This window comes from Syngnathoides biaculeatus, chromosome 3 (assembly GCF_019802595.1).
Source record: "Syngnathoides biaculeatus isolate LvHL_M chromosome 3, ASM1980259v1, whole genome shotgun sequence".
NCBI classification, from domain to species: Eukaryota; Metazoa; Chordata; class Actinopteri; order Syngnathiformes; family Syngnathidae; genus Syngnathoides; species Syngnathoides biaculeatus.
The window spans coordinates 941,315-953,651 of record NC_084642.1 but is presented as its reverse complement, the minus strand read 5'-3'; the positions used below and the strand labels follow the sequence as shown (position 1 = coordinate 953,651).

At 51.8% G+C, this 12,337-nt stretch overlaps 2 protein-coding genes across 10 annotated transcripts in view; both read left to right on the top strand.

Annotated features, from left to right (window-relative positions):
- Positions 1–6,573, top strand: part of LOC133497534 (transient receptor potential cation channel subfamily M member 1-like) — a 31,484-nt gene extending 24,911 nt beyond the window's left edge. For 2 of the 8 annotated variants that reach the window (XM_061813486.1, XM_061813491.1), the window contains 7 exons: positions 233–484; positions 551–725; positions 2,337–2,575; positions 2,637–2,830; positions 3,815–3,947; positions 4,313–4,641; positions 5,038–6,573. In XM_061813486.1, the coding sequence (XP_061669470.1) occupies positions 233–484; positions 551–725; positions 2,337–2,575; positions 2,637–2,830; positions 3,815–3,947; positions 4,313–4,641; positions 5,038–5,629 (1,914 nt within the window). In that variant the 3' untranslated portion in view covers positions 5,630–6,573. Of the gene's footprint in view, positions 1–232; positions 485–550; positions 744–2,336; positions 2,576–2,636; positions 2,837–3,814; positions 3,948–4,312; positions 4,642–5,037 lie in introns of those variants that run through there. The other 6 variants (XM_061813489.1, XM_061813488.1, XM_061813490.1 and 3 more) reach the window with 6 other exon arrangements.
- Positions 6,574–6,607: 34 nt separating this feature from the next.
- tollip (toll interacting protein) lies at positions 6,608–11,989 on the top strand. Of its 2 annotated transcripts, none has more exons than XM_061813703.1 (6): positions 6,608–6,744; positions 7,958–8,116; positions 8,957–9,139; positions 9,951–10,103; positions 10,172–10,256; positions 11,297–11,989. In XM_061813703.1, the coding sequence occupies exons 3-6, from the start codon at positions 8,981–8,983 to the stop codon at positions 11,512–11,514; spliced, it is 615 nt and encodes a 204-aa protein (XP_061669687.1). In that variant the 5' UTR covers positions 6,608–6,744; positions 7,958–8,116; positions 8,957–8,980; the 3' UTR covers positions 11,515–11,989. The 2 variants fall into 2 exon arrangements, with proteins under 2 accessions (XP_061669687.1, XP_061669686.1); XM_061813702.1 differs by lacking the exon at positions 6,608–6,744 and adding an exon at positions 7,129–7,494 and having other exon boundaries at positions 11,297–11,979.
- Positions 11,990–12,337: the final 348 nt, after the last annotated feature.

Genomic DNA, 12,337 nt, shown 5'->3' with positions numbered 1-12,337 from the left:
AGCACACGAACGTCATCAGCGTCGTCATTGTACTGCATGCACACACAAGGAAATAAAGTACACGTTGACAGTGATCCTCCTGCGCGGACCCAAAGTTACACAAGTCAGAACTTGCACCGCCGCATTTACGACACAGATTGAGCCGAAAGGGTCTCTTTTGTTGCCTTTTTACCCCCCGACGGGGGGGGGGGGGGGGGGCGTGCTTCCTCTCTTCCTTCCGGTCGTCGGGCAGATCCTGATGTCGGAGCCGGGCAAGCTGAAGCAGAAGATCAACGTGTGGCTGGAGGACTACTGGAACATCACCGACCTGGCGGCCATCTGCGTCTTCGTGCTGGGTCTGCTGCTGCGGCTGCACGACGAGCCCTACATGGGCTACGGCCGAGTGGTCTACTGCGTGGACATCATCTTCTGGTACATCCGCGTCCTGGACATCTTCGGCGTCAACAAGTACCTGGGACCCTACGTCATGATGATCGGAAAGATGGTCAGTCGGTCAGGCGATCGCGGATCCGGGTCGGCGTGACCTAGCGTGCGCGTTTGTGCCGCGCAGATGATCGACATGTTGTACTTCGTGGTGATCATGTTGGTGGTCCTGATGAGCTTCGGCGTGGCCCGCCAGGCCATCCTGCACCCGGACGAGGAGCCCACCTGGCGCCTGGCCCGCAACATCTTCTACATGCCCTACTGGATGATCTACGGCGAGGTCTTTGCCGACTCCATAGACCGTAAGACTAGAATTTATAGTAAGACTTCCCCTTTCTCCGGCTTCTTCTTCTTCACGTCGGATGGCTGCGTCTCGTTTCTCGTCTTGGCTCCTCCCACCAGAAATGTCACCAAAGTCGCAATTTCGGGAGGAAATGAGACGAGCGTTGCTCGCCGATGTCCATTCACGCCGCAAATGTCCACTTCGTGCTTTATCTGTGTCAGGGGCGTGGCCAGGCCACTGCCATTGGGCGGAGCTCCACACCTGCGCCATACAGACACTAATTAGGCCAGACATATAAATATCGATTGAGTCGGTCAGCCTCATTTGCCAGTTCGTCGTACTCGAGACTGCCGTAGCCTGAGTGAGTATACGAGCTTCTTGTTCGATATTTGCCCGGTTGTCACGGCCAGCGTTGCCGTGCCACCGCACCCAAGTTTAAGTCTTTTTTTTTTTGCCTAGTAGTAAAGCGACCTGGTTTTCGTGTTTTTGGGCCACGTGTTTTTTGTATCTCTGCCTTTTTATGGACTGCTTCTGCCTGGAATAAAATCACCCTCAACATCATGCCCTTGCCCCGGAGTCCCGCATTTGGGTCCAGCTCCACGTCGCATGTCCATGACAGAAATCAAATAGTCGTACCTCTACGAACCCAAAAAATTCCGGTTGCAAAAGCCTCCTTGGGAAAAATGTTGTCTCTGGTTACAAAGGAAATTCAGGATATGAAAGGAAAAACTTTGGCGCTGGATTCCGCTGAACGTAAAGCGCCTGCACTCCTACCTGGGCGTGAAATTGTCTCCCATTGGCTATCGGTACACTCAACATTGTTACTCTTTGCAACTGTCAGACGATTGCGATTTGTCGAAGCCGCGGCGCATTTTTGGAGTCACTCTTGAATTTGTTTCAAGTGTTGTGTTGCATTGGATGAAAACGACCGTGTAGAACCAACAGAACATTTTTGTACCCAAAGGCATTTCACGGCATGGCAGCCCAATTACCGCGCAGTATGTGGTTGGATAATGGTAATCAATCTGTGGTATTAAATACTGCCCCAAATGCGCCGGACGCTCGGCGACAAAATGTGTACCCTACGTTCACACTGCAAAGTTGAACTTGAGTTGCATTCCCGATCCTGCTCGTGCGCGACCATTTTTGAGGGCTGACGTCAAGATGGAAGCGAGCTCCGGGAGAGCCACTGGAGACACGGGAGAACCCAACCTCCTGCTGGGTTTCGCAGACCAGAACGTCGCTCATCGGGGACTTGAGAGCCAGCGGTCGGTCGTAAGGACCGCCAGGGCCTCGAGCTCAAGTCACGATGCCCGTTGCGTCGACGACATTGTCGAGAGCAACCGCCGCGGTCGTTTGTCTTGAGCGCGCCGTCATCCCCGTTCGTCACGCGGAAAGTCACCGTCGTCGTCGTCGTTTGGTCTCAGCGACGTCAACTTTGAAAGACGCCCGACGTCGTGAAAACATGTCATCGAGAAACGCTCTTTCCGACGTCCCTCCGCCGGCGAGGTCCACATTCAGAAACGAGACGCGCCCCGTGCTGTTTTGTTTTTGTTGTGAACTTTGATGCTGTTTCCGCTTCCTGTTGAACTGACTCCTCCTCTTCCTTCCTCCGCTCATTGACGTTCAGTTTACGCCATGGAGATCAATCGTAAGCATCGGCGTAATCGGTCGCGGCACGGGAGAACAAGATCGTCCGTCACGTTGGTTGTCGTGTGTGTCAGCTCCGTGTGGGGACAACCTGTACGACGAGGACGGCAAGAAGCTCCCGCCGTGCATTCCGGGGGCCTGGCTGACGCCGGCCATCATGGCCTGCTACCTGCTGGTGGCCAACATCCTGCTGGTCAACCTGCTCATCGCTGTTTTCAAGTCAGTACGAACGACATTGTCAGCCTGCCGACGGCGGCGCTAACGTCGGTTCTCGGCGCAGCAACACCTTCTTCGAGGTGAAGTCCATCTCCAACCAGGTGTGGAAGTTCCAGCGCTACCAGCTGATCATGACCTTCCACGACCGTCCCGTCCTGCCCCCTCCCCTCGTCGTCTTCCCCCACGTCTTCATCCTTCTCAAGCGTCTCTGCTGCCGGTGCCGCCGCGACGAAGGCGACGACGCCCAGAGACGCCTCCGTAAGACCGTCGGCCTCCCTCGCGCGTTTGAAACCGACCTTGAGTACGACGCGGGCCGAGTCCAGACATCCGTCGTTCACGTGTTTTGCGCGAGGGCTCGAAACCGGAAGTGAGAGTTGGACGGTGTTGGGAATCGGGACGAGCGCCGAGTGCAATAACAGACCCCCCCCCCCGACACGTAAAAACTGGAACGGAACCCAGCAACCGTGCCCGCGCTTCACCTCCATTCTTTTCGCCGCTTGGTCTAACTTCAAAATGACCAAAAAGGAAGTTCGGGTCACGAGATGGCCTGATAGAACACAAACAAACTGGGAGTCCAAACATCTGTGGAATAGTTTCATCGATGCAAAGGAAGTAAAAAGAGGATTAGGAAATAAAATAGTCCAAACAAAACTGGAGTTAGCCCACTGTAGTTCTTGACGGCTCACCTGCCACAAGATGGCGGCAAATGGCTTGTAGTGGAGCTTCTCAATTCACTTGACCGTAGTTGTTTGGCAAAATGTCTTACCAATGTTCAATCAACATCAACCGTGTTGGAGACAAACAAACGAGGATTACGGTTTGGGTTTTTAAAGCGACGCCGGTCTAAAACCACACAGCCATCGAATTGCGTGAAGATTTTTGGGGAGCGTGTGTGTTTATTCGGCTGGCACGGCGGACGACCGGTTAGCATGTCTGCCTCCCGGTTCCGAGGACCGGGGTTCGATTTTCTCCGCCACGGGAAACCAGCCTCGATTGCGCTCTTATCACTTGTTAAACGTCCTGTCCCAAAAAAAAATAATATCAACTCAAATGGAGTTAACCCAATCTAGTTATCAGCGGGTCAAACTGCTCAACTCACTTCAAGATAGTTCCTTGGCAAAGAGGCACCACGGGAAGCACAGCTTGATGAAAAACAGAAATCAAGGCCGTGGTTTTAGGTACCACCACCGCTGAGGTCCGTGGGTCACGTATGTTTCCTTTCCGTTGTGTTTGCGCACGCAGAGCTTCTGCTGGGCACCGACGAGCTCAAGAATCTCCACGAGTTCGAGGAACAGTGCGTGGAGGAGTATTTCCGAGAAAAGGACGACGAGAAGCAGTCGTCCAACAACGAGAGGATCCGAGTCACCTCGGAGAGGTCGGACCACGCTCGCGCGAGAACGCCGTTTTGGGGGGGCCGACGCGCGAAGGCGAACGTCGCGATGAAAAAGATGTTGCGCGTTCCCACGTGAAGGTGACGCCCAGGTTGATGCTCGTCACGAGGCCGACACGCAAAGAAGACGTTTGGTGTTGTTTCCGTCAGCGGCGTTAGGACAAGAATTGTTGTTGTTGACCCGTCTGGAAGAGGCCAAGACCCAAAGAACTTCTTGGTGTTGCTTTGATGTGGTCTTGGTCTGAAAAGCAGATCCGTGCATCTGGAATGGAGGAACACAAACACATCGGTGCTTTTCAGAGGCTGGAGAACACCCCGAATGTGGTTGTTTTTTTTTTTTTTTTTTTCAGGGTGGAGAACATGTCCATGCGGCTGGAGGAGGTGAACGAGCGCGAGCACTCCATGAAGGCGTCCCTCCAGACCGTGGACCTGCGCCTGGCGCAGCTGGAGGAATTCTCGGCCCGCATGATGAACGCCCTGGAGAAGCTGGCCGGTGTGGAGCGGCCGGACCCCGACCGCGCCGGAGGAACCGCTTTGGCGCGCGACGCCGACGTCGTCTCCCTGCGGCGCCACGGAAGCGCCGGCAGCGCGGACGGCGGCAGCCTCTACCGGTACCGGCCGGACCGCGACGACGACTCCTGGGCAGGCGCCAGTCCGGAGAGACGAGCGGCCGACGCCGGTAAGACGGACGGCGTCTGAATGATGACTGAAAAGACGCGGCCAGAAAACAGGCCAAAATCAAGTCCGGGTTTAGGGTCTCTTCATTTGGATAAGTGGTCCTCATCAGGATGAGGATTTTTACTTGGTCTTTTTTAAATCTGGGTTACGGTTGCAACTTAGTTGAGTTGCGTCAAGATAATTTGGGGGGTGGGTTTCAAAGTCAGGTTTTAAGTCTGGGTTAAGCTTTAAAAAAAAATGGCAGGGGTGGGGTTTAGGTTACACTCTCAAATTAGGGTTTCTAGCCAGGATGAAGATTTGAACCTCCGGGCAACACGGTCGACGTGAGCGCTTTCCATCCGGAAACGGCGACATTCAAACGGCCATTTTGTCCATTTTGTCCACTTCCCGTCTCCAGCCGCCGCCCAACCGGCCTCCTGCCGGACTTTGGACATCGGCCGGAGCCGAGACAGGAGCCGATCCCTGTCCGGCGTGGACATCCTCGTCTCGCCGTGCGACGCCGAGCGGGCTCCGCCGGCGCCAGACCGCCCCTCCCCATCCGGAGTCGACACCAGCAACCACGGCGACGGGGACGAGGCGGACGACTGGAAGTTCCCCGCGCTGCGATCCAAGAGTCTCAACATCAACAGCAGCAAGAAAAGCAGGCCGCACGCCACGGATGCGCCACGCGGGCCACTTTCGCCGCCGCCGCGTGCCAAGGTCGTCCTTCCCGACGTGCAGACGCACCAGATCCTGGATTAGGACTCTCGACAAGGGGCGGGCCTTCAAAACAATGTTGGGGTTTGCAGTCCTGGCGTAGCACTTTAAAGAAGTACGGGAGTCGGTCGCCTTTGGATGGAAAGGTTTCAAGCCAGACTCGGCAAACTTTTCAAATCTGCTTTCAGCTTTCAAATCCGGGAACTCTGAAGTGTGGGTCGTTTCCACGCGGCGTTGGCCTTGCCGACGACGTTTTGAAGGTGAAGTCGTACTTTGCGATTCATCTGGGATAACAAATCGCTTGCTGGAATTCATGCGGAGTTGGATTCAATCACCGATGGTGTCGTGGTCCCCACGCCTGACTTTGGCGGGGGCAGCGCGGCTTCGGTCCCCGCTCGGCGACGGGCGTCCAAATATGCGCCCTGCGACCGATCGGCGGCCAGTTGAGGGCGGCCTAAGATTGCCGGGATAGGTTCCGGCGCTCCTCGTGAGGATAAGCGGCTCAGATAGCAGAGGGATGTAAATTGGCTGAAGAATGCGCCGCGGTCGACGTTCACCAATGGGGCAACGTGACCCGCTTACACTTCCTGTTTGTCTCGGGGCCTTTTTTGGAAATATGTCGAAGCAGTAACGGCTTCTTTAATCATACGCTGAATGCGATTTTTGCCAGTCGGACAATCAGTCATTTGGGCCCGCGCAGCGTTTTACGTGTCAAAATCATCAAAGCGTGTTCGAGAATCGGACCCTCGTAGTCTCGTTTGTTGCCACGGTAGCATCGGAAAATAAGAATGTTCCGATGCAGATGAAGGGGGCAGCTTCCATATTTGGAAATGTTTTGGGAGAAGCGCGCCCTCCCTGCTCCCTCTGCGTATTCTTGAAGGTTTCAAATGGCCTTCGTGTTTGTTTTATGATTTGACACGTTGCGATGTTGTTGTTGTTGTTGTTCATTTTGAATTGTTTGTAATGTCGAGATTCGTATTGCACACGCGTTGGATTCTTTTCTGTCGTCCATTTGGAGGATCGTTGGTTGACGTGCAATTTGCCCCTCGGTTCCTTTGTGCGGATTGTTTTGACTCAATTGTAATTCGGTTGTGGCTTTCCTCTTGCTAGATGTTGTCAGTGAAATTATAATTTCAGCGCGAATCAAACGTCTCTTCCCTTTTTCTTCAGAACGATCAGTGCAGTCTGGTCCAAGCAAGCGAGCAACCTCATTTGAAGATTCTGGCAACAGGAGCGTTCGTTCGTTCGTTCTGACTCCACTGATCGTGTCCTTCCCCGAGTGCCCCAAATTCCGGTTTGCTCGCTCTTGGCACGCAGCTTGGATTTAGCCGAACGAGACCGGACGACTTGTGGCTGGGGGCGAAGGACACCCAGGCGGCCACCGCAGACCTCGTTCGCCTTATCCGAAGTGAGGCCGCGTGGTCAGATAACGGGCACATTTCTCTCCCCATTATTACGACATCGAGTATGTTTGTGGTCTTGCTGTATACTCGAGGTACGACACTTGCGCTTGACTTTCACGCGTGGCTTTTGTTGTTTTTCTCCCTCCAGCAACGGTGCGTCAATAACTTGTGGTTACAGCGTTCATTTCTCAGGGAACTAACGAGGACCTTCAAAATAAATGTTCGAGCAATCACCGGAAAAACAAAACTAAACAAAACAAAACATAACTCTTACAAATCATACACATGTAGGTTTGGTTTTATTACAAGAAAACTGAGTTTGATTGATTTTATCGCCTCAATAATTCAAAAATAATTTGTAACCGTGCGGGATATAAAATCGTAGTTGCTTTTAAATGAAAAATAATATCACTTTCGATAAAATTAACGAGGAATAGCTCATGATTATAAATTAAAATGCACAGTGAAACAAGTGGATCAAGGCTATTTTCTTCAAGTGTTAAATACCACTAAAATATTCTTAAATATGTTTGGTAAAATATTTGAATGACCCTCATACGCATTTGAGCACAGACAAGTGGAAGAAGAAGAAGAAGGAGCACTTCCGGGTCAGCCGTAATTCCAGGAAGTAAAGGAAAACAAAAATTGCAAGTTGACGTTGGTCTCGAATCTGCTCACCTTGGAAACATTAATTATATTTTCATAAACCGACGAGGAATAACATGGCGACCACCATCAGCACACAGCGGGGAGAAGTAAGTTTGCCATCTGTTGATTGGCGCTACAAAACAAGGAAGTGGGTTACGACATCGTAATCACCGGCGGGATCTTATTCCAAATGTTTTTAGATATTCCAGAACGCTTTTTAGGCAGAATTTTCTCGACATGACACAAATTGCTCTGGCGGCTCCGGCTAAGTGCTGGTTTAGCGGGCTAGCTGCTAGCCGAGTAGCTCCCAGCTACTAAAATTAATGTTTTCGATTTGTCTTCACAAGTCTTTTGCGTTCGTACTGAGATGTCCGCCATTGTAGGCTCAGCAAAGTAGCTGCGTACCCGAGTGTGCTTCTTAAATACGTACGTGTGTCGTGACGTCACCTTTCAATTCAATGGGTATTGTGCTGCTCCTTCCAGTCTGCACACGTTGGCCACCAGAGGGTAGCATAGCGGGTCTGACCGAAGCGTAAAGTGCACTCACGGTAGGGTGTCGTTTGTGCCGAGGTGTACGTGGGCGAGCTCCCCCAGGACTTCCTGCGCATCACGCCGACGCATCATGCTCAGCAGCATCATCAGGTCCAGTTAGACGCGCAGGCCGCCCGACAGCTGCAGTACGGCGGCGCCATCGGAACGGTGGGCCGACTCAGCATCACCGTGGTGCAGGTGAGGCCGCAAAACTGACAAAAGCGCAACTGTTAGTGCCACAAAATAAGTAGTTACCTCGCTAAATGCTGTTCTACCAAGCGTTGTGACTTTTGTGTTTGATGACAATCATTTTCAAACGGACTGAATTGGACGTCCCAGATGTCCATCTACTAGTATGACCTCGTGTTTATTTTACTGTAACCGTTTTTTTTTTTTTTTGAAGTGGGCTGACTTAGCTGTCTGCTTCTGTGTTACCCTTTAGCCGTGTAGCTGTTTTCAGTCGACTGACCGACCGACCGACCGACCGACTAACTAACTAACAGCCGGCATGCGTAAGCTACAAAAGACTGTGTGTGTGCGCACCAAAGAGATGTGATTCGTGGCATTCTTTGGCAAATAATCAGGCTTTGAGATTGGAAAATGAGCGCACTTAAGTTGTGAAAATAGCTGCTGATGTGGCCCCAGCCACCAAATTCGACGGAACTCTTCAGCCTTAATGAGCGTGGTTACATTCCGGGGGAAAAGATGGGCCTTTGCAAGCTCCAGAACACCACCCCAACTGTGAAATACACCTTGCGAGGTTGTCTTGCTTCGAGGAGGGACTGGTGCACCTCACAGGAAAGGTCACGTGGAAATACCGACCGCGTCGGCCACCGAGTTTGGGCGCTTTGGGTGCGAGTGGACGCTGACCACAAGCAGACTCCAAAAACTGCTGAAGGACAGCAAAGTCGTGAGCTTAAAATTGACGCGGACGCCTTTTGAAGTGCGATAATTCACGTGAGCCGTGGATTCCAGGACATTGTGGGCCTTTTCGCCCTCCTGAATTGTGACCGCGTGCGCCTCTTCTCCCTTTTTCAGGCGAAGCTGGCCAAAAACTACGGCATGACTCGCATGGACCCGTATTGCCGCGTGCGTCTGGGCTACGCCGTCTACGAGACGCCGACGGCGCACAACGGCGCCAAAAACCCCAGATGGAATAAAGTCATCCAGTGCACGCTGCCGCCCGCCGTGGATTCCTTTTACCTGGAGATATTCGACGAGGTAACCGTCACCGCCCGGCACGTTTTCAGTGGCTACGGAAAGTATTCAGACACCCTGAAATTTTTCACTTTCTTATATTGCAACCGTTTGCTGAAGTTATTTGTTGGTTCTTACCCTTATTAAGAGGCAATTTTTGTCCAAAAAAAGGAAGAAAAAGCGCAACATCACACAGCCAAAAGTATTCAGAGCCCTCGTTGTTCAGATGAGTGCTGCCCGCGAGGTGGTTCCGCACCTGATCGGACTTGACGAGAAGAGCCACAACCGTGTCTGCGGAAGAAGACCGGACAGCTCCCGGCGCAAATGAGAACCGCGAGCGGCGGAGGAACTGCCCGAACAGCTCAGAAACCGAATTCTGGGAAGGCGCAGATCCGGGCGAGGTTACCCCAAAAACCGACCTGACAGAACCCCCAACCCCAAAAACATTTTTCCGCCTTCCCAGAAAGACGCACGGCTGCGTCGACTAAACGCCGAGCGAAGGCTCGGTGTCATATCTCGCGTTTTCCGTCACCAATTTTTTTTTTTTTCCAGTCAAAATGAGATGCTCTGTGGACATTTTTGACGAAAAAAAAGCCCTTTTAGCAAATGGCTGCAATATGACAACAATTCACGTTACGCAACAAGCAAAAGTTGCACAATGACACAAAACACACACACACACACACACACACCACGTCCCAAAAAAATGCGCACATGCAGTACATAAATATATATATCTATATACACAGCTACACAAATACTGTAACGTGGGAAAACGACACACGCGTAAAGCGACACGCAAAATCCGTCCCATCTCCGCGTGTCTTTTTCCCAGCGGGCGTTCTCCATGGACGACCGCATCGCGTGGACCCACGTGAGCATCCCCGAAGGCGTGCGGGAGGGCGGCGCGGCGGACGAGTGGTACACGCTGAGCGGCCGGCAGGGCGACGACAAGGAAGGCATGATCAACCTGGTCATGTCTTTCGCCGTGAGTAGCCGGAGGCAATTCGTCAATTCGGCGCGGCTGCTGACCTCCGCTGCGCTCTTGTGCCGTAGTCCTTCCCGGCGGGGGTGATGAGCCAGCCCGTGGTCCTGATGCCCTCCGTGTACCAGCAAGGCGTCGGCTACGTGCCCATCGCAGGTCGGGGGAGGAAATCGTAGCGTCCCGTCATTTGTTCGGGGCCTTCGTTTCGCACCGCGAAAGCGCGTCAAGGAAGCCGCTTGGAAAATGGAAAGTCGTATTCGCAATTTGGTCAAATTGGAGCTTCGCGTCCGTCCGGATTCTACCGCGTCGCGTCTCTGGCTCGGGCCGGGGAGGGGGGTTAGTAGCGGCTTCACCGGGGTTAGCCAGACTTCCCTTTCCCCAGCTTCACGTCCAGTTTTTTGGCACAGTGTTTATTTCAGGAACGCTCACGGAATATATATTTTGGCACGTTTTTATCATGAAAAGTGGGGAAAGTTTCACTGAAGGTGAACCTTTTTCAACATTTTTGGAAAACCAAAACATTTTCCATGGGACGGGAAAAAAAAGACCTGGCATTTGTTGGAGGGGGCGGGGGGGGGTGGAAAAAAGATCTCAGGGTCATTTTTGGATTTTTTTTTTTTCTTAAATAATAATTGAGGCGGCACGGTGGATCAGGTGGTAAACTCCCGGGTTCAAACCTGGATCCGCCAGTGTGGAGTTTCCTCCCACGTCCCAAAAAAGATGCAACATGAATTGGACACTCTAAATTGCCCATAGGTGTGATCGGGAGTGCGACTGTGTGCCCCGCGATCGGCTGGCGACCAGTTCAGGGTGCGCCCCGCCCGCCTCCTGCCTGTTGACAGCTAGAATAGGTTCCAGCACTCCCCGTGACCCTCGTGAGGATAAGCGGCAAAGAAAATGGATGGATGGAAATAATAACTGCATTTTAAAAAGTAATTTTATCTGAATTAAAGATGATTTTTTTTTTTTTTTTTTTTGTCCCAGGTACAGGGTTTACATCGTGGACAAAATAAAGCAGAGGTTGAATATTTTCCAATATCAATTTCCTTACCTTTGCCTGTTGTTGGAAAATAATAATCAGCAAAAATTGGCAAAGAGTTTGGCGGGTTTATTCTCATTCATTTGCTGATTGAAAAAGTTGCAATTCCGGGCCGAGGAATCTGTGAAAACGGGCCACGTTTTTTGTTTTGCGGTAGGCGTGGCGCCCGTCTACAACCAGGCCGGCGTGACGGCGGCGCCGGGCGGGGGCGGCGCGGTCCCGATTCCGGCGACTTGCACGGAGGAGGACCTGAAGGCGCTCCAGGACATGTTCCCCAACCTGGACCCGGAAGTGGTGCGCACGGTTCTGGAGGCCCAGCAGGGCGACAAAGACGCCGCCATCAACTCGCTGCTCCAGATGGCCGAGGAGCTCTAACGCGGGCCGTTTCCACGACGACCCGCGTCACCGCAAAAGAAAAAGGCGAAACGCGGTCCTCGGGAAGTCACCTGACCCGCTGACGAGCCGATCGCCGACCCGCAAACCCGACGTTTGTTCTTTCCTTCGTCTTCTGTCGGACCAAATGTTTCTCGTTTAATATCGCGTATATCAAGTCAAGCCGCAAAAGAAAAGGTGGATGCTTTAACCGTAACATAGATATGTATATGTCTGGAATAAAATTGTGCAATGTGCTGAAATGATGAAATGCCACCTTTTTGTTTCGCTGCGACCGTTTGAGGGTGTCGCGGGCCTCTCGCCCCAAATGAGCCGGGTCGGGCCCCGGCACGCCCGAACCGCAAACGGACCAGCTTTGCTTGGAGATTCTGCAATTTTATTTTTGACAAATCTGGCATTTGCTTATTCTTTGAAGTTTTGATCACAAAAAAACAGAAAATGTCAAAGGATCTTTTTTTTTTTTTTTCATGGTTTGTATTCCTTTCATGAGAAACTATAATTTTTTTTCTTTAGCGGTGATTTCATATTTCCTTGTTTTTTTTTTTTTTTTTTTTTTTTTTTAGTTTCCTTTAAATTGCAGTTGACGATTCCGTGACGATGGTTTGGTCTTGTCCGTCCGTCCGTGTCAGGTGAGCTCTGATTTTTGCATATTTTCAGGATTGATTTTGAATTTTTGACAGCTTAAGATTTCCACGACATAATTCCTTTCATACTCTTGATAGTTTTTGTCCCATCTCTTCTTTTTTTCCCTTTTTTCAAATCAACCAAAACATTCGAAGGGGTTTGGAAAGTGCTTCCTATCTCC

What these genes read in the sequence shown, in the direction of transcription:
- tollip (XM_061813702.1), top strand. Translation starts at nt 7,462, where the DNA reads ATGGCGACCACCATCAGCACACAGCGGGGAGAA. An exon ending in TCAGCATCACCGTGGTGCAG is followed by an intron (nt 8,117 to 8,956) that starts GTGAGGCCGCAA and finishes TCCCTTTTTCAG; the next exon opens with GCGAAGCTGGCCAAAAACTA. An exon ending in CGGCTACGTGCCCATCGCAG is followed by an intron (nt 10,257 to 11,296) that starts GTCGGGGGAGGA and finishes GTTTTGCGGTAG; the next exon opens with GCGTGGCGCCCGTCTACAAC.